Source organism: Phodopus roborovskii, unplaced genomic scaffold (genome assembly GCF_943737965.1).
Source record: "Phodopus roborovskii unplaced genomic scaffold, PHOROB, whole genome shotgun sequence".
In the NCBI taxonomy this organism is placed as follows: domain Eukaryota; kingdom Metazoa; phylum Chordata; class Mammalia; order Rodentia; family Cricetidae; genus Phodopus; species Phodopus roborovskii.
Genome location: NW_026126448.1, coordinates 2,606,776 through 2,631,066, shown reverse-complemented (window position 1 = coordinate 2,631,066; position 24,291 = coordinate 2,606,776). Strand labels below are relative to the sequence as shown.

The 24,291-nt window shown below is 49.6% G+C and overlaps 1 protein-coding gene across 4 annotated transcripts in view; it reads right to left on the bottom strand.

Annotated features, from left to right (window-relative positions):
- The window catches only part of Ttc39a (tetratricopeptide repeat domain 39A), a 50,012-nt gene extending 26,221 nt beyond the window's left edge, over window positions 1-23,791 (bottom strand). Inside the window, exons 1-2 of one of the 4 annotated variants that reach the window (XM_051188450.1) lie at window positions 23,658-23,791; window positions 3,712-3,816 (exon numbers count right to left, since the gene is read on the bottom strand). In XM_051188450.1, coding sequence (XP_051044407.1) covers window positions 3,712-3,816; window positions 23,658-23,710 — 158 coding nt within the window. In that variant the 5' untranslated portion in view covers window positions 23,711-23,791. Of the gene's footprint in view, window positions 1-3,711; window positions 3,817-4,046; window positions 4,132-12,095; window positions 12,246-23,657 lie in introns of those variants that run through there. The other 3 variants (XM_051188447.1, XM_051188449.1, XM_051188448.1) reach the window with 3 other exon arrangements.
- Between the last annotated feature and the right edge of the window lie 500 nt (window positions 23,792-24,291).

Genomic DNA, 24,291 nt, shown 5'->3' with positions numbered 1-24,291 from the left:
CCCTAAGATGAGATGCAGGGAACTTGACACTGACCTTCCAGACTGGCATAGGGACAGTCTGTCCTTAAGTGGGGTGGGCATTCTGGGTGCCAGCTGTGGTTGCACACACCTACAATCCCAGAAATGGGCAACCTGAGGCAGGAGGATCGCAAGTTTAAGGTCATCCTGGACTAAATAGTAAGACTTTGTCTCAAATAAAAAGGGATGATGGCTGATATATGGCTCAGCAGTTAAAAACATTTATTATTGCTAAGGACCCAGGTTTAATTCTTAGCATCCATATGATGGATCACAATTTTTTTTTTAACCTCACTTCCAGGGGATCTGAATATCTCTTCTGGTTCTGTGGCTGGACACCAGGTATACACATGATACACAGACAAATATACAGGCAAACAGTAATATACATAAAATACTAGTAAGAATATAAAGAGGATGGCTGGAGAGATAGCTCAGCAGCTAAAGCAGTTGCAGTCTGAGTAGGAGATTGGAGGATCTCCAGAAACTCACATAAATACTGGGTAGATGCAGTGGCCCACCTATAATTCTATCCCAAGAATGAGAAGACAGGGCACCCCCCAGGGCAAGCTGGGTAGCAAGACTAGCCATATCAGCAGGCTGTGGGTTTGATTCCAAGACCCTGCCTCAATCAATGAGGTGGAAGAGTAATAAAGGATGATTCCAGCATCAACCTTCGGCCCCATATGCATGCACACACACATTCACACACACCCTGACACATGTACATCACACATATGCACACAAACATAAAAGTTAAAAAAGAATGAGTATTAGGAAACTGGTCATATAATCATGGAAGTAAGGAGAAGTCAAGGGAAGGACACTTGGTGACACTGCCCAGAAAGGCAGAAATGCAAGAGAGCTCTCAGCAAGATGGCTCGGTGTGCATAAGGGCATTTGCTGCCAAGCTCGAAGGCCTGAGTTCAATCCTGAATCCACACAGTGGAGGGAGAGAACTGACTCCTGAAAGTTGTCCTCTGACCTCAACATGTGTGCAATGGCCACACACACACACACACACCTTTTAAAAGAACCATAAAGGAGAAGGGAGGGGAGTGTGAAGCCTTGCTTGGGAAGCCCACACCCGCCTGAAGCAAAGGGAACAGAAAAGGGAACTTCCTAGAACAGAAAGAGTTGATTACAAAACTACAGAATGAAAGAGACCTTTATCCCAGCCCGCTGCTCTGAAACCTGGACAGACAGGAGTTGTAGGAGACCTGAAACATGTCTGAGAAGGTGACAGAAAAGATCACACGTGGAGTAAGAACTAGGACTCCACTGTCTTAGTCAAAATCGCTATTGCTGTGGTGAAACACCATGACCAAAAGCAACTTGGGAAAGAAAGGGTTTATTTGGCTCACACTTCCACATCGATGTCCATCTCTTGAAGGAAGTCAGGACAGGAACCTGGAGGCAGGAGCTGATGCAGAGGCCATGGAGGGGTGCCGGTTACTGGCTTGTTCCTCATGGCTTTCTCAGCCTGCTTTCTTCTAGAACCCAGGACCACCAGCCCAGGGGTGGCTCCACCCACAGTGGACTAGGCTCTCCACATCAGTCTTTAATTAAGAAAAAGCCCTGCAGCATGATCTTATGGAGGCGTTTTTTTTTCCAGTGGAGGCTCCCTCTCTAGCTTATGTCAAGCTGACATAAAACTAGCTAGCACAACAGCTTTAGTAGGTTCTGGGGAGTAGGTGAATGATGCCTTCACACTTCTGACAGAAAAAAAAATCTCCAAGCAACTCTTTGTTAGGAAACCTCTAGAAGTCATGCTCTGGTAAAACAGAGGCAACATGAGGTCAGAAATGTGATGCAGAAGGGGCTGGGGCTGGAAGGGACAGTTGGACAAGGCCAGGAAGCACTTGCCTCCCCTCAAAAGGTTCTGGAGAAAGCAGGGCTCACAGCTTCCTTGGTATGTAGAACCTCTGGGGAGAACTTGGGATGGGGTCACCCTGTGGAGAGTTACAAAGAGCTAAGTGTAAAGGAAAACAAACTAGGAAATGAGAGACCAAGACCACTAACAACTCTAGCAAGGAAATGTCATCCAGCTCATCAAACACGACTCATCGTGACAATGAGCAATTATTACGAAGGACCACTCCTGAAATGGAGCTGTGCCTGCAGCTGATTAGAATTCCAGTGCTGTGGATCAACTGGAATGTCTTGGGTCTTGAGGGCTACAGCCATCCCTGCCCATCTCTGTGTCAAAACTAACATCTTGTGACTGGTAGATAAACCTTTTGGGATCTGTGACCTTAGCATACTACTAGCTCCTACCAATCCAGAAGCTAAGAAGGCCAAGAGCATCCTGAGACTGTAATAAAGACCCCCTCATCTTGTTCTACCCATCTCTCTGATGTACCCACCAATGTATTCTACACTTGCCTTGATTTGTGACTTTCTCTGTTCTGTAAAAACTAAAAAAAAAAAAAAACTTCAGGAGACTGCTTCTGTACTGGAACATGGAAATTGGGGTAAAACCTAAATCTGTGCTCCCAGGACATGGTCACTCAAATGCACCAAAATAAACACTGGGAGCTGTGGGTTTGTGTGTGTGTGTGTGTGTGTGTGTGTATGTGTGTGTGTGTGTTGACAATGGTATAAGTGACACACTAATTATAAGGATGTAATAATATCAATTAGTAATTTGACTAAATATTGTAATGCAGTAAGAGGGGCATGTGGGTATGAAAGCTAAATTACTTTGGTTTTGGTTTTCAAGATAAAGACCTCATGTAGCCCAGGATGGCCCTGAATTTGTTCTGTAAAAGAGGATAACTTTGAACTCTCGAACTTTCTATCTCTACCTCCCAAGTACTGGGGTGAAGGGTGCACACCATCATATCTGGGTAAGAAAGCTAAATTCTTTTCTTTTTAGAAAGGATCTTTCTGTGTTATCCTGGCTGTCCTGAAACTCACAGAGATCCACCGATCCACCTGCCTCTGCCTCCCAAGTACTGGGATTATAGGTGTGCACCACCACATCCAGTGAAAGCTACATTCTTATCTACTAAGAGATGAGGTTTTTAAAATGACAAAATATTGACTTTTGGGTTAGTGAGATGGCTCAGCAATACAGGGCCTGAGAACCCAAGTTTGATCCTAGGGTCCCACACGGTGAAACAAGAGACGTGACTCCCTAGAGTTATTCTCTAACTTATAGACACACATACACACACACACACACACACACATTTTTTTTTTATTAAAAGTGAATTTTATGGTACCCACATTATACCTCAGTTTTAAAAACTGAAAAGAAGTGGAGGTAGAAATTGTATGTCAGGCCTGGTGGTGCATGCTGGGATTCCTAGCATTTGGGAGGTGGAGATAGGAGGATCTCAACTCAGAGGTTGGCTTGGAGACCCCGTCTCAAAACTAAACAAGCAACCCAACAGCGAACACTGGAGAAATGCCTTAAAGTGCAGCCCTTATCACTACCCTAAGGCGCAGTGAATGGTTCTAAAAGGGGAAGGTAGAGTAGATTGGAAGACCCTGCCTCCCCCCCCCCCCCCAGTGGACTGGAATGGAAATAGAACATCACCAGCTCCCAATGACTGTGGAAACCATCTGGCTCTTTGCAGGCTGTGGAAGGGATGACAGCCATTTGGATGAGACTTTCCAGGGGTCATGACCCAAAAGTGTAATGTACTCACGGGCTCCTCTAGTCCATGTCCATCCCCTTAAGCTCACCTGGGTTTGAGGTAGCTGAGTGCTTCTGAGAACTGGTTGGTGAGGAAGAGGTCCAGGGCTGTCATGCACTGGTCCAGGGCCTCATGGAGGCTGCTCACAGGAGACCTGAGCAAAGACACAGACATGCAACTCGCGGAGTCTCACTCACTGGCCTGGTCGACCTGACAACTAGGCCTCCTCTGGGCTGCCCATGCTGGGACGCAGGGACCCTTTACACCCACCTCTCAGTGCCCCCCTTGGTGGAAGAAGGGAAGGTGTCATCTGAGACTCGATGGCAGGGTGGGGATGGGCTGAGGGTGGGGAGCAAGGAAGCCATAAGAATGAATGTTTCTTACCCTTCACAGGTGTAAAGGGAATCCTTGTGGCCCTTCTGACCCATTGGGCCCTGAGGGGCACCGCCCAACACCAATCCCACTCTGTCCCTTTGGGTGTTTCTTCTCCGGGTTCTTACTGACCTCACTCTAGAACTGACACTGTCACAATGGGCCACGGAAGGCAATGGTTCTAGATGAGCATTCCAAAGCCTTCCATACTTGTCACCTTCCCGATGGCATCTACATACCTGGCCCTCTTCTGGACCTCAAGTTCCCCTACAGCTCTCAGCATCCTATTCATATATTTAAAGTATTGTCTGTCTCCTGTCTCCCTCCACTAAAATACAAGTTTCTAAAAAAAAAAAAAAAAAAAAAAAAAAAAAAACCAGGAATCTTGCTTGTATCCTTCTGTATCCCCAGCCCTAGTGTCTGGTACAAAGCAGGCTCCTAACAAATCCATGAGTGAGTGAATGAATGAATGAGTTAATAAACAAATGAAGCCTAAGGCTGGGACTTTCCTAGGTATCAGCTTTCCCTTCTGAAAAATGAAAATGCCTCTTATCCAAGAGCCTGATTTGAATGAAAGACGGTGGTATAGTTTTTGAGACAGGGTCTCACTATTAGCCCTGGCTATCCTGGAACCCTTTATGTAGATCAGAATGGCCTGGGACCCACAGAGATCCACCTGCCTGGGTGCTGGGATTAAAGGTGTGCCCTTGAAAGCAGGTTCTTATAGAAGCTTGCCGTCCTGCTGAAGAAAATCCTGATTTTCAAACCCTATCAAAGAGAAAAAATTTCCACTCAGGCCAAGCCCCACACATACTCTGAGGCCGGCCGGCCAGCAGGTCTTCCCAGGTGAACTGAGAAGCATTCAAAGCTTGCCTGTTGCACCTACTCCCCAGCCTGTTCCCTCTCAGCCTTGCCACATTAATGAGCAACACCTCTCCACCCAGTTTCTCAAGCCAGGAGCCTGACAGCCATCTTTGATCCACCCCTTTCACTGGGCTCCGTCTCTCACCCACCTGCCTGCAGGTTTCTGGGCCAAGCTGCCGTCATGGTAACCCAAGTCTGCCAGGAAAGTCCCCTCTCCTCTGTGACCTCCTACCCAGTCTCTTAGCCCCCTTAATACCTCATTTCATGTCCCATAAGACGCCCTTCTCTCTTTTGTTCTGCATTTGCTTATTGGCGGTGGGTTTTTGTACCTGTGTTTTAAATAACAAAGACCCTTTCCAAGGTGATAGAGAGATACACCATGTATGCAGATCAGCTCACAACTTGTGTGTCACAGGAATCGAACTCAGATTGTCAGACTTGGCAGCAAGCATCCTTTACCTGCTGAGCCATCCTGCCTGCCCTTGTTTGTGTTTTAAAATAGGGTCTTACAATGTAGCTATTGTTGTTTGAATGTGAAATGTCACCCATGGGCTCTTGTCTGAACACAGTCCCTAGCTGGTGGTGCTGATTAGGGAGGTGGAACCATTAGGAGATGAGGTTTTCCTAAGGGAAGTGGGCTACTGGGGCGGGGGGGGGGGGCCTTCAGGCTTTGCAGTCCAGCTCTGCTTCCTAAGCACAGATGCAATGTGAGCAGCCAGCTTCCTGCTCCTGCTACCACTTTGCCCAGCATGACGGACAGCATCTCGCAGGAACTGTAGGCCCAGAATAATCCCTTTCTGATATTGCTTTTATCAGAGTTACTTTATCACAGTCACAGGTAAAGAAACTAGGACAGGGCCCGGAGAGGTGGCTCAGCAGTTTAGAGCACTGTTGCTCCTGCAGGGGACCATGGCTCAATTCCCAGCACCCGCATGATGGCTTACAACCATCCATAACTCCACTTCCAGGGATGAGATGTCCCCCTGTGACTTCTGCAGGCACTAAGCACACATGTGGGGCACACATATACATGTCGGCAAGGCATCGGTATCGATAAAACAAACCTAAAGAAGAAAGAGACTAAGATAGCAATCCAAGCTGGCCTCAAACACTCGCTCAGCCCTCCTGCCCCAGCCTCCTAAGTACTGGGGTTACAGGCTGAGAACTTCCTTTAGGGACCCTCCTAACACTCAGCTCCCTGCTCCTTTTTCAGGGTTTTATTACACTAGCTCCTCTTCATGTGTGGAGTTTGCTAGTTGCTTGCTGGGTTTTTCATGTTGAGTGTGCTTTTCGTTTCCACTAGATTCTTCCTTTGAATCTGAATGGTTATTTTAGACAGCCATTGGTTCCCAGGTTTTTGTTTCGGGTTTGGCTTCAAATTCTTCAAACATTTTAAACACAACCCTAGCTACATATTATTTTAGCATTTTAGATCCTCAGAGAAACTAATTCTGCTACTGATTGTTTCTGGTGCCTCTCACTCACGGTGGCTTGTTTCCTTGTGTGTTTTGTACTTTTATCTGTAACTCACACTGGAACAATCCCAAAGGGACCGTGGGATGAGGACCCCTTTCTGAAGGGATGAGCCCTTCAGAAAGGACTCTGTTGATTTTGGCCAGGTTCCCTGAGTGCTACCACCCTGACACTGAAAACAAAACAAAAACAAACAAAAAAGAAAAATCCCTATTCTACTTTATGGATTCTAGGCCCTCAAAGGAAATGTGAATTTAAAAAACAAGCTCTTTCAGGAAAATCAACTGATGTTTGCCATTTTTTGGGAACTATTCTCTCCACTGGCAGATTCTTTCCAGTCAAGCCTCCTCCTATTCACTGAGGCTGGACCCCCCAGGGGCTGCTGTTTAAGTGGAGCGGAAGGAGGCTGAGTTTTGAGTCTTCACACAGTGCAAGCCCACATCCTCACCTCCCTGCCTTGAGTGACTGGAGGAGGTTTCTGAGTCTGAAAGGTCTCAGACTTCAATGGCTACAGCTTGTTTCCAGTCACACTCCAGCTCCTACCACTGGAGAAGACCTGTGGCTGTCAAGGAGCTCAGGAGAGCATCTTAGAGGATGCCTGATGTGACCCACCCAGGCCCAGGTAATTGTTCTGGGAAGGCAGGCTATTGGAAACACTAACCCTCTAACCCAGCCCTGTCTTGATAGCCACAGATTCCTTTTGAACGCACAGGTCTGGCCATGTAACTTCAAATCCATCATGGCTTCTCATGTCTCTGACAGAAGAGACCCATTTCCTTTACTTGGTCATAAATGGCCCCACCCAAAGTGGGCTGGCCTCTTCTCCTGAGGCTTGACATGTCTGCCTTCCTTTGTGTTCCGGGAACAGCCTAGCAACCAGCGTCCAACCCATTCATCTCTGCAAGCATAGTACCACGAGTACTCAATGGCATTCCTAATGTGTAGTCTCAACGTGCCCAGTGACATGGCGTTATACACACTGCAGATGAGGAAACGGAGACACAGAGGTGAAGTGACTTGGCCAAGACCACAGAGCCAAGGGCTGGGTTCTGATCTGGGTTTCTGCCTAAGTTGGTATCCATTGCTTAACCTCAAGGGATCAGATCGCTCATATCCATCAAGTGTAGGGGAAAAGCCTGCCTCTCATTCTTGCCGATACCCTACCTACCCCTCACCCTATCCCAAGGAGAAATGAGAAAGGCACACAGCCTGATTGCTCCCCTGGGGCCCGAGCACCTCTTTGGCTTAGCTAAAGTGAGGTAGGTACACAGCGACCCTCCTCCCCCTTCTGCTACTGACAGCCCTGAACCCATTTTTTTTCTGTCATCCCTCCCACCACACTAAACTCTCTCTTAGTTGATGCTCAGTCTGGGTTCTGGGAACCCAGTCTGGAACCTTATCCTCGAGGAGCTCAGTCTTCTGAAGGTTCCCGAGCAGGCAGAGCAGTGACAGCCGCGGTTAACAGGGCTGTGACCGGTAAAATCATTGGGACTGAAGAGCCCCTAACTTAGCCTGGGCACAGGAAGATATCTCAGTCAGATGGCACTGAACCGAACCCACGGCACGGACCATAAAGGGAACGGAGCATCTAAAAGGCTGGCAGTACCACAAGATGGTTCCATGGCTGGACAGGCTGAAGCAGGTTCCAGAAAGTCTGCTAGATGGAGAGAGGAGGCAAGGCCTGGCCAGAGAGTCCAGGAAGACTGGGGACATCGGCCCTATGGGATTAATAGCATTGACAGTCACTCCCTCCACCGAGAGATCGTCACTCAAGCTTTATCTAAATTGGCTGTGGTATTATTTTGCTCCCAGCTGAGCTCTTATCTACACTTGACAGATAAGAGTGAAGGCACTGCAGTGTGGCCACTCCTCCCAGGGGTTTTCTGCAGGAGCAGAGACAGCACAGCAGCTTTCCTCTGCCCTGGCTGTGATGGAGACCCCAAGTCTCCACAGGCTGTTCCCTTGTCATCCAGGCCTTTCTGTTCCAAGGTACCCTGTTCTGCCTAACTTATGCCCTGTGACTGATGGTGGCCTTCAGGACGTTAAGGTGTGGGTAAAGGATGGGGATGGGCAGGATGGATGGAACACGGATGGAGGCCTACATCAGGGTCTTAGGCATAGAGGTAAAGGACTATTTAGACACTTACACACTCACGGCCATATACATGTACAACAGGAGGCCTCAGTGAGAAGCAAGTTGGGAGGGAGGGGAGGAGGGGTTGCCAGGCTACTCCCCTTTCCTTCCCATCTCCCTGTGTCATGGGCTTGATCTAATGCCTTGTCTCAGGGGCAGGACTGGTGACAAGGTGACTGGGAGCCCCTCAGATCAAGTTAACTCCTGACCCTAACCTCAGCCAGGAGACTAGTCACTCGGGGAGCGGACTGGAGCTGGCTCTGGATTGTAATCTCTGCTCTGCCCTTTGGCAGTATGGGACTCTAGTTCGAAGAATACAGTGTGTATCTATGAGGAGTTGTGGCTTCTGAATCAACCTTTCTAAGTTTCAGATACGGTCGAGAGGTTTCATCCAAAGCCCCACGCTCCTGAGGCCCTTAGTTACGCACACTCAGTACTACATGGCATAGCCTCTTAGTTTTGAAAGCAGACAGCATTGGTCAGACTGTGGCTCGGCAGTTACTTGATCATTTGGTAAAGGCTTTGTGTTTTTGTCTCTTGAGACTGGTCTAGGTCTCTTATATCTGAGGCTGGCCTGGAACTCACCATGTAGCAAGGATGAGCTTGAGCTTTTGATCTGCCCCCACCTCCCAAGTGCTAGGATTGCAGGTGTGTTCCACCATGCCCAGCTTTATTTGATGCTAGGGAACCAAGCCCAGGGCTCAGTGCATGCTAGACAAGTGCTCTACCAACTGAGCTCCACCCCAGCCAGGAGAAAGTTCTTCAACCTTATAAGCCTCTATTTCCTTGTCAATACAATGGGCTTAATGATACCTATGCCCCAGGGTTGGGAAGAAAGACAGAGGTGGGAAGTACTCATGAATATTACTGGTTGTTCTTTTTTGTTGTTGTTGGTTTGCTTTTGTTTTTTGAAACAGAGTTTCTTTGTGTAACAGCTCTGGCAGTCCTGGAACTCACTCTGTAGACCAGGCTGGCCTTGGACTTACAGAGATCCTCCTGCCTAAAGGGCTGTGTGCCATCACCATCCCCCCCCCCCATTCTTTTCTCTCATCAAGTAGGACTGATTTGGTAACAGAACAAGCCAGGTGTGGTGACACACTCCTATAGTCCCTGCACTCAGGAAGGCTGGAGTAGAAGGATCTGGAGTCTAAGGCCAGGCAAAGACTATGTAGTGAGATCCTGTCAGAAGGAAACAAAGAGAGGTAGGGAAGAGGAAGAAGAGAGGGAGGGGAAGGCTTGAGTGTGCACCAGGTGCACGCCAGTAACCCACGAGGGCCACAGAGGCACACTCCTTACGTGCAAAAGACAGCTGACAGGGATATGCTGTGTTTGAGTAGCAGGACACAGGGAACCACCTCAATGTCTAGCAAGGGTGAGTAAACAAATGGAGTCTTTACACAGGGTGACTAAGGAGATGTCAGGGTGAGGGGACCATCATGTGGGACCAAGGAGGCAAACCTCACAAACCCAAATTTTAGAGAAGGAAACCACAGAAGGGTGTGTGCTGCGTGGTTCCATTTACAGAATACCAGAAAATAAGCACAAACCATTCCCTGTCCCCAAACTGGATTTTTTTAGATTTTCCTATCCTTAGCAGGAGAATAAAAACCCAAGATTCAGGCTGGTAATTCTCTCTGGAGAGGGAAGGCAGGAGGCAATCTCTAGGAGGACTTTGCAACCCCAACAAGACTTTTCTCTCTTAAATAGAGAATAAAGTATGTTGGCACGGGGTTAATATCTAGCAACACAGGATGGCAAGAACATGGAAGTCCATTATATTATTTACCATAGGAGCTGGAGAGATGGCTTAGTGGTTAGTGTATGCTGCTCTCACAGAGGACCCACATCAGTGGCTCATAACTGCCTGTAGCTCCAGCTACAGGGCACCTGCTGCCTTCTTCTGGACTCCCCCCCCCTCTATATATATATATATATATATATAATTAAATAATTTATCATATCTTATGAAGCCTTAAAAACAGTTCATAACTTTTTAGTTGGAAATGGGAGGTATATGCCTGTAGTCCCACCTTGTGGGAGGGAGAGATGGAAACATCAGGAATTCAGGGTCATCCTCAGCCTGCACAGAGAATGCCAGGGTAGCTTGAACTACACGAGACCCTGTCTCAACCCACCATATCCCCACTTCCAGGAAATTACTGTTCTATGGTAGAAATCTGAGGCTTGACCATTTTTCCCAGAGTTAGACCTAGACAAGATCTGAGTGTTTGCTCAGTGACTAAGTAAGAGTCTATGATAGAGGTGGGACATGCTTCTACTTCAGCCCTCCTCTCCTCACACCCGCCAGGATAACACTTACTGGGGCAGAGGAATGGACAGATGAACCTGTATAGCCACTAAGGGTGGGCCCTCACAGGCATACAAGACACCCGTTCTGTTTGTGCTAGAGATTTGTGCTTGCTGGAAGGTTAGTGAGCATTGGAGGAGCCCGGGTCATTTCAGGGACTGAAGCACAGATGTAGGTGTGTGAACAAGGGGGGGGCGGGGTGGCTCTCAGACAAGAAATCTGGGATTTGTGGATGGGAGCCTTGCTCTGTCTACCTTCTGAAAAACCTCTGTTCTAGTCCTGGAGGATGGTGCTGGACAGGGCTGCTCAGAAAACTACCAGGCTGAGCTCCAGATGTGAGGCTTTCAACCCTCAGCAGGGAGGGCACAGCTAGCCCAGCCTCTTCGTGTTTTCCAAAGGAGGGACCAGAAGTCAGGGAGGTGAAAGCCTTGACCAAAGTTATACAATAGAAAATGATTAAGGGAAAACTTCATGGGTAGCTCTCCTCCAGGCCTCCGTGTCCCTGAGCACTGAACTTCCAAGTCCTGGGGAGGCTTCCAGCTGGCTGGTAGCACCAGGCCCCTCTCCTCCCTGTTCACCTGTCAGGTCTCAGGCCCTTGGCAAATATTGTCCCTGTTCTGATCTCCAGGTAGGGCAGGCACCCCTCCCAGATCACCTGAGCAGGATCTGCCCAGCAACCTCCCAGCAACCAGGGAGACCAGCAACTAGCCTCAAGCACTGAGACCGAGGAACAGCAGAGCTGCTGATTGTCTCCAGACAGCAACTGGCAGTGCCTGGGGACAAGGCAGGGGGTGGGACAGTGACTTCTGCGGGGTGGGGGTGGGGGTGGCCAAGACAGCCATGTTGATAGTGACAATACTCACCTTGACAGCCAAGGTTCCTGCTACACCCAATACCCCGGGCCTGAGCACACTTAGAGCCCTTCAAACACCCTAAAGAACTCTTAAGGGGGATGCCACCAGACAGAATTGTGTTCAAATCTCACTCCCCACTCTCACCTCCTGGATAATCGAAGATAAGTTATTTAAGAACTATGCCTCAGTTTCCTCGTCTGTAAAGAGGGTTGATTGTAACAAGGCCCACCCCACGGATGCACACTCCACAAGGAAGGAGAGAGAGTTGGGACCCAGAGGGATAGTGACTGAGCTAGGGTCCCCGGGAGGCAGCCGGGCGCGGGCTGCCCAGCAGCTGGAGCCGCAGTGCGGTCCTGGGGCTCCTCCTGGGAGGCCCCGCCGCATCCACCCCGCATGGCCCGCGCCCCGAGGCTGCCTCGGCCACTCACCCCACGGGCAGGGCGCCCGGGCCACCGGCCGTGGTCATCGCTGCGCGCGCCTGACGCCAGGCGCGGCCCAGGTGCTGCGGCCGGATCCCCGCGACGCGGCGGCCGGGGAGGGGCGCGCCGGGGGGGCGGGGAAGGCGGCGTGGCCGGGCCGGTCTCGGGCTGCCCACCCGCGCAGTGGGACCATGGCCGCGCCCGCGCGGCTCAGCGCCCGCCCCTCCCTTCCCTCCCCGGCGCTGGCCAGGTGAGACCCCCGCGCTCAAGGTCGGCGCGGCCGGGGCCTCAGAGCCTTGGCGCTGACATCTACCGCAGCTGCGGACACCTCCACCCTTGGGACCCGGAAACTCTCCGCCTTCCCTAGGCCACCGCTGCCGGCACGCCGCGCCCCGCACCTGAGCTCTCGCGGTCCAGCCGCTTTGCTGGACTATGAGTAGAGAGAGCCTAGCCTCTGCAGTCAGGCGTGGACATTCATTCATTCTAACCACTTGTCCAACGGGGGGCGGGGTGGGGGTGTTTTGCAAAAGAAAAGAAGGCAGGAAATCACACAGGTTAGTGCTCACCACTAGCAGGCAGCTCACGTTGGCCCTCTCAAACAATCCCTACAATTGCCATTGTCCAGATGTGGAAACTGGGGCAGTTGAGTCCTTGTGACCCGTGTTGAGCCACTCCAGTAAGTGGCATGTAGGAACTGCAACCCAGCTCTGCTAACTCCAAAGCTCATACTCAGTCCCTCCTCCTTTTGGTCTCTTAGAGTGAGGGGTCAGTCCCCAGATGTCCACTATGCACCTAGACATAAGGTGGGTTTACAGAAGCCTACATGCTCTCCTAGCAGATAGCCCTGGCCCATTAAGAGTTAATGGGCCACCATCTCTGGGCCCCAGATGCTCTTAACTGTGACTCATCATAACACGTGGCTGCCATTAGATTAGAGCTGTCCTTTTACAAAGGCTAGGGACAGGAGGAGGGATTCCAACTGCCCCGGATTGGCCCTGAGCTCCAGGATGTCACAAGAGGAAGCAAGAGGAGGCAGCCTTCAGATGCAGCCATGGTGGGAAGGACTTGGACCAGATCCCAGAGGAACCAAGCAGGTTCAAAGTAGGAGCAGGGAGGATTGCTGCTCACATCAAAATAGGCTGCCTGGAAAGGCTGTGAGTTTTGTTTTGAATTATTTATTTTATGTGCATTGCTGTTTTGCCTGCATGTGTAATCTGTATGAAGGTACAGGGAACTCCTGCAGCTGGATCTACAGACAGTTGTGAGCCACCATGTGGTTGCTAGGAATTGAACCCAGGTCCTCTGGAAGAGCAGCCAGTGCTCTTAACTGCCGAGTCATCTCCCAGGCTGTGAGTTCTTACACTGGCCTGTGTGAGCAGAGGCCAGAAGCTGCTATGTGAAAATCAACCCATCTCTGGTAGCCTCACATATGGGCTTGAAAATATAGTTAACTGTGAGAAGCGGATCATCATAATAACATCATCTACCGGCAACTGATGAGGATGAGTATGTGTGTCTGGGGCAGATGGGAAACAGAGCTGAGCCTTGACAAGTGCATTATTAATGAAGTAGGGGGCAGGTGTGCTGGATGAAGGCCCGGTATAGCCAAAGGCATGGGCATGAGTGAGGGTACGGTGAGCTGACGATAGCTGGAGTTTGTGGTTCTGGAGAGACTAGAGAGAGTTTAGAAACATGTCCCAGATGATGAGGCTGAATCCCTGCCACATGCCCTGAACAGCCATGTCCCCAGGCACTGGCACATACTGTTCCTTTTTGCCTAGAACACACACTCCTTCCTAATAACACAATTATCCGTGTAACCAGGGATGGAGCCTGAAGCTTCTCATTGAGAGGTATTTTCTCAAATGAAAAGACAGAGCTAGTCAGGATACTGTACACTGTGGGTAGAGGCTGGAGGCTCAGGAGTTCAAGGTCACTTAAAGGACTACTTAAGGGCTTCCAGGCCAGCCAAGTTATACAAGACAGAGACACACAGAGAACCAGGCGCGCGCGCACACGCACACACACACACACACACACACACACACACACACACGCATGCACGCACGCACGCACGCACACGCACAGAGAGAAAGCAAGGAGCTGAGTCCTGATGCTTTAGTTTCCATCAGTCCTGTTGAGTCTGTTTCGCCAGTTTTTTCTTTTCTTTTTTTCTTTTTTAAGAACTTGTATCAGTTTGGATGCCACCTCTCCCAGGAAGTCCCAGGCTGGGTCCTGGACCCTCATCTCTTACCTCCTTTGACCAGAACCCCTCTCAGGGACACTGTGTGTGAGGTAGGGGAAGGATCGGGAAGAGAGGTCTGTGTGTGACTGTGGTGGACATCCCTCGGGGTGTGGCCTGGTCAGTTTGTCACTGTGTCTGTGTGTTTGTGGGTGCCTGGCTATGAACACTGTGTTTGGGGGTAAAAGCTCCCTCTGAGGGGATTGACTTAGCAATGGCTGACTCATGTCAAAGTCTTCTCATAAGCTGTATGTGGCGGTAAGGGCACAAGGTTAATCTTACTTCATTTTCACTTTTAACTACTCTGTGAACCTCAGAGGTAAAACGGAAATAATGCTATCTACTTCACTGTGAGCAGTAAGAATTTTTGTATATATAGACGAAAAGGGCCTAGCATGCAGTACAGCAGTGATGTGGATAGATTCTGGATTCTGCTCTTCTCCCCAGATGAAAACTGAGTCGAGCAACAGAGTCAGCAACAGAGTCAGAATTCTTCCCCCATTACCACAGTGGTCCTGAGGCTGGAGCCAGGCACCCAAAGAGCCAGTCAGAATCCCAATCCGGCCAGCCATCAGCAGGGTGCCTTCAGGCCATTCCTGATCCTCAAGAGTTCCGGTCTAGTCTCCTGCTCATCATTGCTCAGCCTAGATCACCTGCTCAGCCCCACGTTGAGCCAACAATGGAGCCCTGAGGACTTAAGAGATCGTCCCAAGGCCCAGTTCCCTTCCTCGCTGACAGGACACCTGTTTCCTGACCTGTCTTTGCTGTTGTTGTTTGTTTTTCAAGACAGGGTTTCTCTGTGTAGCTCTAGTTGTCCTGGACATTGCCACTCTGTAGGCCAAGCTGGCCTTGAACTCAGAGATCTGCCTGCCTCTGCCTCCTCAGTGCTGGAATTGGAGGTGTACACCACCACTGCCTAACCTTTTGCATTGTAAATATTATACATATACTTTGTGTGTACACGTACACACATACACTTGTGTGGAGGTCAGAGGACAACTTGCAGGAGTTGGTTCTCTCCTTCCACCACAGGGCAGAGATGCTTGACCTGTAGGCTCCCATATGGAGTTACATAACTGAATGTGAGGGTTGCAAAATTATTGGCACCAATAAAAGGTTTCTGAATGCATAGCAACCAAAAATTAATTCAAAATCAAATCTGTCATGAATCCAAGGCATTTCTGGCAGTGTTTGGCCATGTAGTACCACGTGATTTCACTGCAGCCCTGACTGTGAACACTCTCAGACACCTTGTGCTGGCATGTCATGTGACACGGTGTTCTTGCAGTGAATCATGAAAAACAAGGGTGTGTGTGTGTGTGTGTGCTACATCCATGTGAGTGTGGAGACTAGAGGATGCCTGGTGTCTTCAGCTGTCACTTTCCACCTTACAGCTTTGAGACGTGGTCCCTCATCTAAGCTCCTGGGATCGACACTGGGGTTACCTTGCCTGGCTTGTTACATGACTGTTAGGGACTCAAATTCAGGTCCTCCAGCTTGCACAGCAAGCACATGTATTCACTGAGCCATCTACAGAGCTCCCCAAATAAAGACTTTAGTTTTCCACCATCATTTCTAGTGTCAAGCTAATATATCTTTGGGTTGGGTTGTATTAGAATGCATAGTTTCAAAAACTGTGGCTTAATGCTGGTGTGAGTGTGTGTATGTGTGGGGAGGGGAGGGGTTGACTCAGACCTGTAACCCCAGGGCTTGGAAGGCAAAATAAGAGGAGAATGCCCAAGTGTGAGGCAGTTCTGACCTACACAGTGAATTCTAGTCAGACTAGACTATACAGGTAAGACCTTGTCTTAAAAACAACAAAACCAAACCAAACAAACAAAGCAGGCATTGTAGCACATGCCTTTAACCCCAGAATTTGGGAGGCAGAAGCAGGTAGATCTCTGTCAGTTTGAGACTAACCGGGTCTAAATAGATAGATCCAAGCTAGCTAAGGCTACCCAGAGAAACTCTGTTTCAAAATAAATAAATATAAAAATATTTTAAAATTCTGTTTGCTTATTAACTTGAATATCATTTTTTAAAAGTTAAATGAAGCCAGGTATGGTGGCTCACACCTTTAAATCCCAGCACTTGGGAGGCAGAGGAAAGCGAATCTTTGAATTCCAGGCCAGCCTGGTCTACAAAGCAAGTTCTAGGACAGCCAGGGAAACAGAGAAACAACCAGTTACACAGAGAAACCCTGTTTTGGAAAAATAAAAAAAAAATCAAAAACCAAAGTTAAATGAGGGGCTGCAGAGGTGGCTTGGTGGTCAAGAGGACTGGCTGCTTTCCCGAGGACCTGGGTTCAAGTCCCAGCACCTTCACAATAGTTTATAATTGTAACTCTAGTCTTGGGGATCTAAGAACCTCTTCTAGCCCCCACATCTACATGCAAAACAGTCACACACATATAATAAGTAAGTAGAAAACACATAAACACATTCATCTTATTGGTGTGCGAATTTGCTTTCACCTTTAATAAATGCTAAAATTATGTGTGTGCCAAAGAACTGTTCTAAAATAAATGTCCTTATGATTTATTATCAGTAAAGGTCTGCTTTGCATAGCTATTTTATACACCCATATACCTGGGGTCAAGAGGGGCAGCTGCAAGTGGAGCCCAGTGCACAGAGGAGAAGGGGCTCAGCTGGGTATTTGAAGTGTGGTAACAGAAATGGAGTATGCAAGGGTATGACAAGTGACACCCTTTCCACAGGAAGTGCTTAAGCTAAAGGGTCAGCTGTGCCTCTATCCCAGTGAACCTCTCTCTTATCCATAAACCTGGAACAGTACCCCGATGGCCCTCCCCCCACAGCTGCCTCCCCCAGCCCCGCCCTGGCATGCAGCACCCTGCCCCCCCCCCCCCATTTTTCAGGCTCTGCCATTCCAGATCTGGCCTTGTCTCTGGCGTTTTCCTAACACAGCTGAATTGGTAACTATAAAGTAGCCTCCATTTCTCTTCTAACGTTTTAATCTATCTCCCTGCAGAGAAGAGGCAAGTACAGGCTGTGTGCCCTGTGAGTCAGAGGGCAACTTGGGGACATTGGTCCTCTCCTTCCACCGAATGGCCCATCAGAGATTGAACTCAGAGCTTCTTGTGGCCCTAAGGTCACCTGGTAGGTTATAGGCTTCCACTTAATACTTCAGATGTAAACAGGTCCATCAACATGTAGTCCTGGCTAGCCTTGGACTTGATCCATAGACTAGGCTAGCCCTGATCTCATGGCCAGCCTCCTGTCTCTGCTTCCCAAGTGCTGAGTCTACAGGTATGAGTCACAAGTCTAAAACGTCCCCAGCAGTGATTCCCTGCTCCCTCGAGGGTACTCATCTCCACAAACTACAAGCCCTTGGGAATATTACCACCCCTTTCTGGACTTTAGTTTCCCTCTCCTCATCCCCCAGGAGAGGGGAGAGAAGGGAGCTCTACAGCCTTCTTACATTTTAGGTTCAAGGATTGGGACCCCTGTGGCCCACTCCTGTCTCCAGGTACTTTAAGGGTAGACCTGAGGAAGGGTAGACCTGGGGCAGGCAAGCGAGGCCAAGGAATCTTCTGACTGACACCAAGGATCCAGGCTCCGGAGAAAGACCTCCTCGTGGGGGTTAAAACCTGGGTCTCAGAGCCAGGTGCCCTGGGTAGATGCCCGATGCTGCCATGTCCCCGCTGGCGTGGGGCTGCTTAGGGAGCCGTAGGCTGCACCCCTGCCCTGACACCCAGGATGACTGGAAGGAGACTGCTGTGCACACAAAGTAGGAAAACAGGACCCAGCAGGCCTTGCAACCATTTGAGGGCTGTTCAGAGAGAAGCGTGTGCCAGGCCGGGCACTGTAGCCCGCACCTCAGGGCCACCCTGCTTAGTGTCATATAGAGAACCGATGGCACATGGCATGCCCTTGCTGGTGGCATGAAGGCAGAGCTGGGTGTCCCTGCATGCCAGAGGCAGGAGGTGGAAGCATCTAGAGATGGGGGCCTGGTTCAGAAGGGGTAGAGATTTGGAATTTGGACTTGGAGGCCATAGTGGTAAATAAGGGGGAAGGACATGATCTGCAGAGTTATCGGTGCCCCTCACTGGTCTGGTCTGTGCTTAGGAACAACTTTTTAACTCTGTTAAAAAATATTCTCTGACAGCCAGAACCAACTTATTATTATTATTATTATTATTATTATTTTAAATTGTATGAACATAGGTGTTTTTACCATGTGAATACTTATGCCCACAGAAGTCAGAAGAGGTTCTCCTGGAACTGGAGTTGCAGGTGGTTGTAAGCTGCTGTGTAGGTGCTGAGACTCTAACTCGGTCCTCTGGGAGAGCAGCCGGGCCATCTCCCTAGTTCCACAGAACCCACTTTAAAAAATAAAAGCAGTTACCAAAGCAACCTGAGTTCAGTTGATCACTATGATGCATAGTGGAAAGAAAGAACCAGTTTCAGAAAGTTGTCCTTAGACCTCCAGAAGAGTGCCAGAACACACACGCATCCATACTAAGGATAATAATAATAATGATGATAATAGTAAAATAAGAGGCCCTGTGGCATGCACCGGGGAGGCAGAGGCAGGAAGCTTCCTCAGGTTTGCTGGCCCCACCAGCCTCGTCTAATTAGGGAGCCCCAGGCCCCAGTGAAAGATCCTGCCTCAAAAAACATGGAGGGCACCTCCTGAGGGACAATACCTGAGGTTGACTTCTGATCTCCACAAACAAGGTGCATGTGCATACACCTGAACACACATGTGCTTGACTACACACGCATGCACACGCACCTGCACACACAGGCACACATGTGTGCATTTATGGGCATGTGCACAGTCCCCACTGTTTCCTGACTGTGGATGCCCTGTCACCAGCAGTTTGAAGTTTTTGCTGCCTTGCCCAACTCTGCCATGACCAACTGTACCTCTAATCTGAGAGCCAGAGTAACTTTCTTCCTTGAGTTCTTTTCTAGCAATAGGGAAAGAGCTGCTTTTACAGAAGACGCCCAACACAGACACGTGACTGCCACCAGGGAGGGCGGACACAGCATCACTCCTGGAGATTGCTGGACAGACAGGGAATCTGTGGTGTCTGGGCTCCCCACTTCCAGAATGAGAGAAACACATTTCTGTCCTTTGGAAACCAAGTAGACACATGCCATAAAGTCAAGTGCCCCCCCTCCCGCCCCCGTCATCCCAGTAGGGGGTGATCTGCTCAAATGCAGTCACTTCCTGTAGTTGCTCTCAGTGCTTTACAAAAGAAACTTCTAAAATCCTCACAGTTCCCTGGGCCACTCCTAATAGCACTCCCATTTACAAAGAATTTGTTTTATTCTTTGAGATTATAACTGTATCAATACCCCCTTTCCTCTCTCTAAACACTCCTGTATCTCCCTCCTTACTCTTTCAAATTCATAGCCTTTTTTCCATTAATTGTAATTATATGCATATATAAATTCCTAAATGAATAAGTACAACCTGCCCAGTCTCAGGCTGACCATCTGGTACTGGATAACTAATTGGTGTGCTCTTCCCCAGGAAGACTAATTCTCCAGTTCCTGGAGTTACCTATGGTTTTCTAGGTAGGGTTGAGGCTTTCCCCATCCTCATTAGCATGTCTACTGTTATTGTCAACTTCCCAGGACTAGTCATGGATCTTAGAGAACCTATAACCACCATTGTACTAACCCAGCACAATCCCTAACAATGTTCTACGTCTGTCCTCATCAAGGAAACTTCCCTTGGCAACAGATGGAGACCATTACAGAAAACCACAACCAATCAAAACGCAGAGATGCGGAGCCCAGTCCCAGTGGATATGTCTTCAAAACACTCTCAGGGAACACTGCACAAGAGGGGACAGAAAGACTGTAAAATGAGAGGACCAGGGAGTTTGCTGTGAGACTGTTTCTCCTAGGAATGCCAGAAACTACACCCATAAAGTCTCACCAACAGGATCCCCTAAATGTGAGCTAAACAAGGACATCAGCCCCGATTGGCAGATGAGGAAACAGAGAGGCAGAGGCGTAGTTAGCGCTCTCTGGTGTCACCCAACTGGAACAGCAGCACAGACAGTGTCCAGACAGAACTGCTGATAGCTCAAGGGCACCCTGGGAGAGCTACACAGTGAGACCCTGTCTCTAAAGCAATAAGAAAAAGCAAGCAACCAACAAGCGAAGGAGGTCTAACACCCTCTCCAAAGTCATACTTGCTATCTCAAAGTCAGGGTTCCCAGAAGCCTGTGCGGCCTCTGGGTACACAGCTTTACAGTGCTGGTGCTGTTTGAGGTCTTGGCAGCCAGGGAGCTGAACATTAAGAGACAGAGGAGCTGGTGGCCGAGAGTGAGCTGATGAACACTCCTGAAGGAAGGCAGCTCCTGAAAGCAGAGGATCTTTCAGGAAATGGGGTACTGGCCATCTCAAGTTGTGACCCCAATAACCCATTTCTCCCTGATCTTAAAAGCGCCCAACTGTCCCATGTTTCTGTCTTCCTGTACTCATAGGCTGGGTAAGCTTACCTGGAAGATTTTCATGACCTCCACTGGGGCTGAAGTGCCCATGCTGTGTCTCCCCTCAAACTCTTATCCCCACCATTGTGGGAGATCACAATCCAGGAATAAAAACAGTCAACACAAGTCTAGGAAATCACCTCAACTCTAAGGACCTGAGAATGAATACAAACGCAGCAGTGGCCTCCCTCCCCTCCACCAGCGCTGACCAGGGATTAGGTTAGACCCTTGCAACCCAAGGCTCCTCTGGCTCAGGCTCACACCAAGAGCAGGGACTCTCTCCAGCACACACCATACCTGGGGGCTGTGGTTTGGCTGGGTTACCGAGTCAATTTCAGACCAGGGGGTGGTGAGGCTCCTACTAAAGTGTACAGGCTCCAGGACAGTCCATGCATTTCCTCAACAGTCCTGTAGGACTGAAACTGGTCCCTGAAAACTTTGCAAATCTCTCCTGTCCACGAAAAAGATCCAGGATGGAAGATTTCCTCACAGTCCCACCAAGAAGGAAGTGAACTTGCCTTTACTCAGCACCAGCCACACCCCAGTGCTGTCTTCCAGCAACGGCTGAAGTTTGAAGGCATGGCAGTGCAGGCCACTCACCCAGAGGCTTCTACTTGACCAGAGCCCTGCTCCTCATCTCCGTTTCTCTCCCCAGCCCCTCCATTCTCCTAATCTCTCCCTGCATCCCTCTCCTAGGTTATCAGTGTGCCTCCCTTCTGCTTTCCCTGCCTCTGGCCTCTCCACACAATGACACAGGAAACACACATGCATACAACAGCATTGCATGTATACAACAGTATCTGCTCACAGGATAGAGAACAGCTGAATTCCCTCAGGCAGGTCCTAGACAGGGAGAAATCTACCCAGACACACCAGGCTTCATTATGTCAGTCAGGGCATCTTGTCCTCCTCAGAAATCATTCCTTGTATCATCGCTAGAACCAAAATATATTGAGTCTCAATTTTTGCCCAGCCCTGGGGACAAATGGACCCTGCCTGCCCATCTCATCTTCTTGTATAAAGAAGCAGATGGCCAGGACCTATAGTTGAGGTGATCTGTCTAGAGAGTTGTTTCTCTCTAGGGTAGCATGGTCACCTTTAGACAGAGTGAAGATCCTGCCTAGAGCCCTTGGGTGCTTTCTAATTCACAGTAGGAAACCATCTTGTTCCCTCTGTTATGGCCAGCCTACTTCTCTGAGCTCCTCAGAGCTTTAATTCCAGGCCCCTTTCTGCTCCCTCAGACACACCTTGGGCTTTTACAGGAACTATTCTCTCTCTAGAAGTGTTGGCGTCTTTTTCTAGAATATGGTCTCCAAGAGCAGAGGTCTCTGTGTCTGAACTCAAACTGTGACCATAATGCCTCACACAACGCTTAAGAAAGGCAAGTGTTCCACAGAGCACACTGAAAGATTGAACGAGAACCATAAAAGAGAGAAAAAGGTGTTAGTGCCATGGATCTGAAGACTCAGGGCTCAGCAAGTGAAGGTATCTGCAGCCAAGCTGATCTGAGTTCAATCCCTGGAACCCACATGGTGGGAGAGATCTGACTCCTGAAAGTTGTCCTGTGACCTCTGCACATGGACTGTGACATGTGTGTGCATAACAGCCCAATAAATATGATATAAATTAATTAAAAAAGGGAATGACTCAGATGGGACTTTTGAAAGAGGATATCTTAACTGAGTTTTATAAAGTGTCAGAGTGGCGAGATTTTCTTCCAGGCAGATCTGAGCAACCGCAGCCCAGCTGTAAGAGAACTACAAAGCAGCTGCCACTACCTTAGTTTCCAGATGATAAGCAGTCATGGGCTGTTTTGTGAGCACTTACTTTCTTTTTAGACAGGGACGTATGTAACCCAAGCCAGTTTCAAACTTGAACTGACTAGGTACTGGACCTTGAACTCCTGCATGCTAGTTAAACTATATGCCGAGCCCTTGAAGAGTTTCCAAGTAGAAACCTGTCACGCATCTGGTTTGTACTTTAGGAAGGATGTGTGCAGAGCGAAGGCTGCAGACACTGGGAATTCTAGCAGAGTCAGACATCCTGGAGATAAAATCAGCAGGATGTGGAGACTAGGGAAGGGATGAGGAGGGAGGTGTTAGTGATGACTCCCAGGTTTCAGGCTTGGGCAACAGGGTGGATGAGGGTGTCATTCGTTGAGATGGGGACACAGGATGAGTAACAGGTTTGGGGGTGAAGATGTAGAATATGACTGTGGCTTGTTAGGGGTGCTCAGGACAGTTGTATGGAAGAGAGCTGGATTGCCCTCTCCCAAGGGCAGCAGTGTGATCCCAGGGACAGCAGTGTGAGCAGCAGCTATGTAAGTATGAAGGACTTTCGAGGAGATCAGGACTGTGCCTTCTGATAGCAAACACACCTAAAGGATGAACTCAGCCAGGATGCAGGGGAAGTTGGATAAGTGACACCCAGAAGAGAGCAATGACACATCCCTACAGGGCTGAATGTGGGAGCACTTTGGTACACATTTATCCCAACTGGGGCTGGGGACCAGGACCTCCTTCTCAACCCAAAAGGATGATGCATTTGTGGGGATGGGGGTGGGGCACAGAGCTCTCATTGCCCTTCTCCCTGCAAGCATCAAGGGCCAGCCCAGCACATTAACAGCTAGGCTTAGGTGGAGTGAGGTGCATCTCTTGATCCTTAGACCCCAACCGGCTCAGAGAGAATGCAGGTGAGTAGGGAGCATATGGGGATGCAGAAAGCCCTGGGCTGTCCTAGGGTGGCAGTTATCCCCAAGCTCAGCAGTGACTTGCTGTCTCAACCAGCTGCCACGCTTCCCCTCCCATGGGCACTACATGACCCTCTCACGGAGTTCCCGCCCCGTGTTGCCCTGTACCTGAAGTCTCTTTTCCTGGATGCTGCTCTCTTCCAGGTGGTCAGGAAGGCCATGGACGCAGGCTGGCTGGGACCAGGGCGCTGGCGGCCCCTCGTGGTTACAGCTGAGGCAGAGACTCTCCCTGGTTGCACCTGGACGCCTCGCGGGGCGGGCCCAGCTCCTCCCCGCCCTGACGCCCTGGCCGAGCACCTCCCTTACAAACATTCTTGCAACAGGCCTGCGGGACAAGGGCACATCCACTTTACCAGAACCAGACTGGGATCTCATCTCGAACTGGTCGAGACCCATCCTTGGACACAGCAAGGGCCAAGTTTGTCCTGGGCCAGTAGCAAGCTTACAGCCTCGCCCCGCCCCTATACTGATGGGTGGCGATGGCCTTATCAGGGTTCTACCTGGCAAAGGTGGCTTTACCAACCAACTCTTTCACCCCCTCTCCAGGGCTAACTGCTTCCAAGTGGGTCAAGAGACAGGCACTGAGCATGATTGGAAGGGTGTTGCAGAGAGCTAGAAGGGATGAGGATGAAGGTTGCAGGCCAGGCCAGTCACCAGTTTACAGATCAGCAAGATTCGGCGGTGGGATGGGGCAGGGACCAGTACACCACAGCCTCTCTCCGTGGGTCATGTGTGTCAGCAT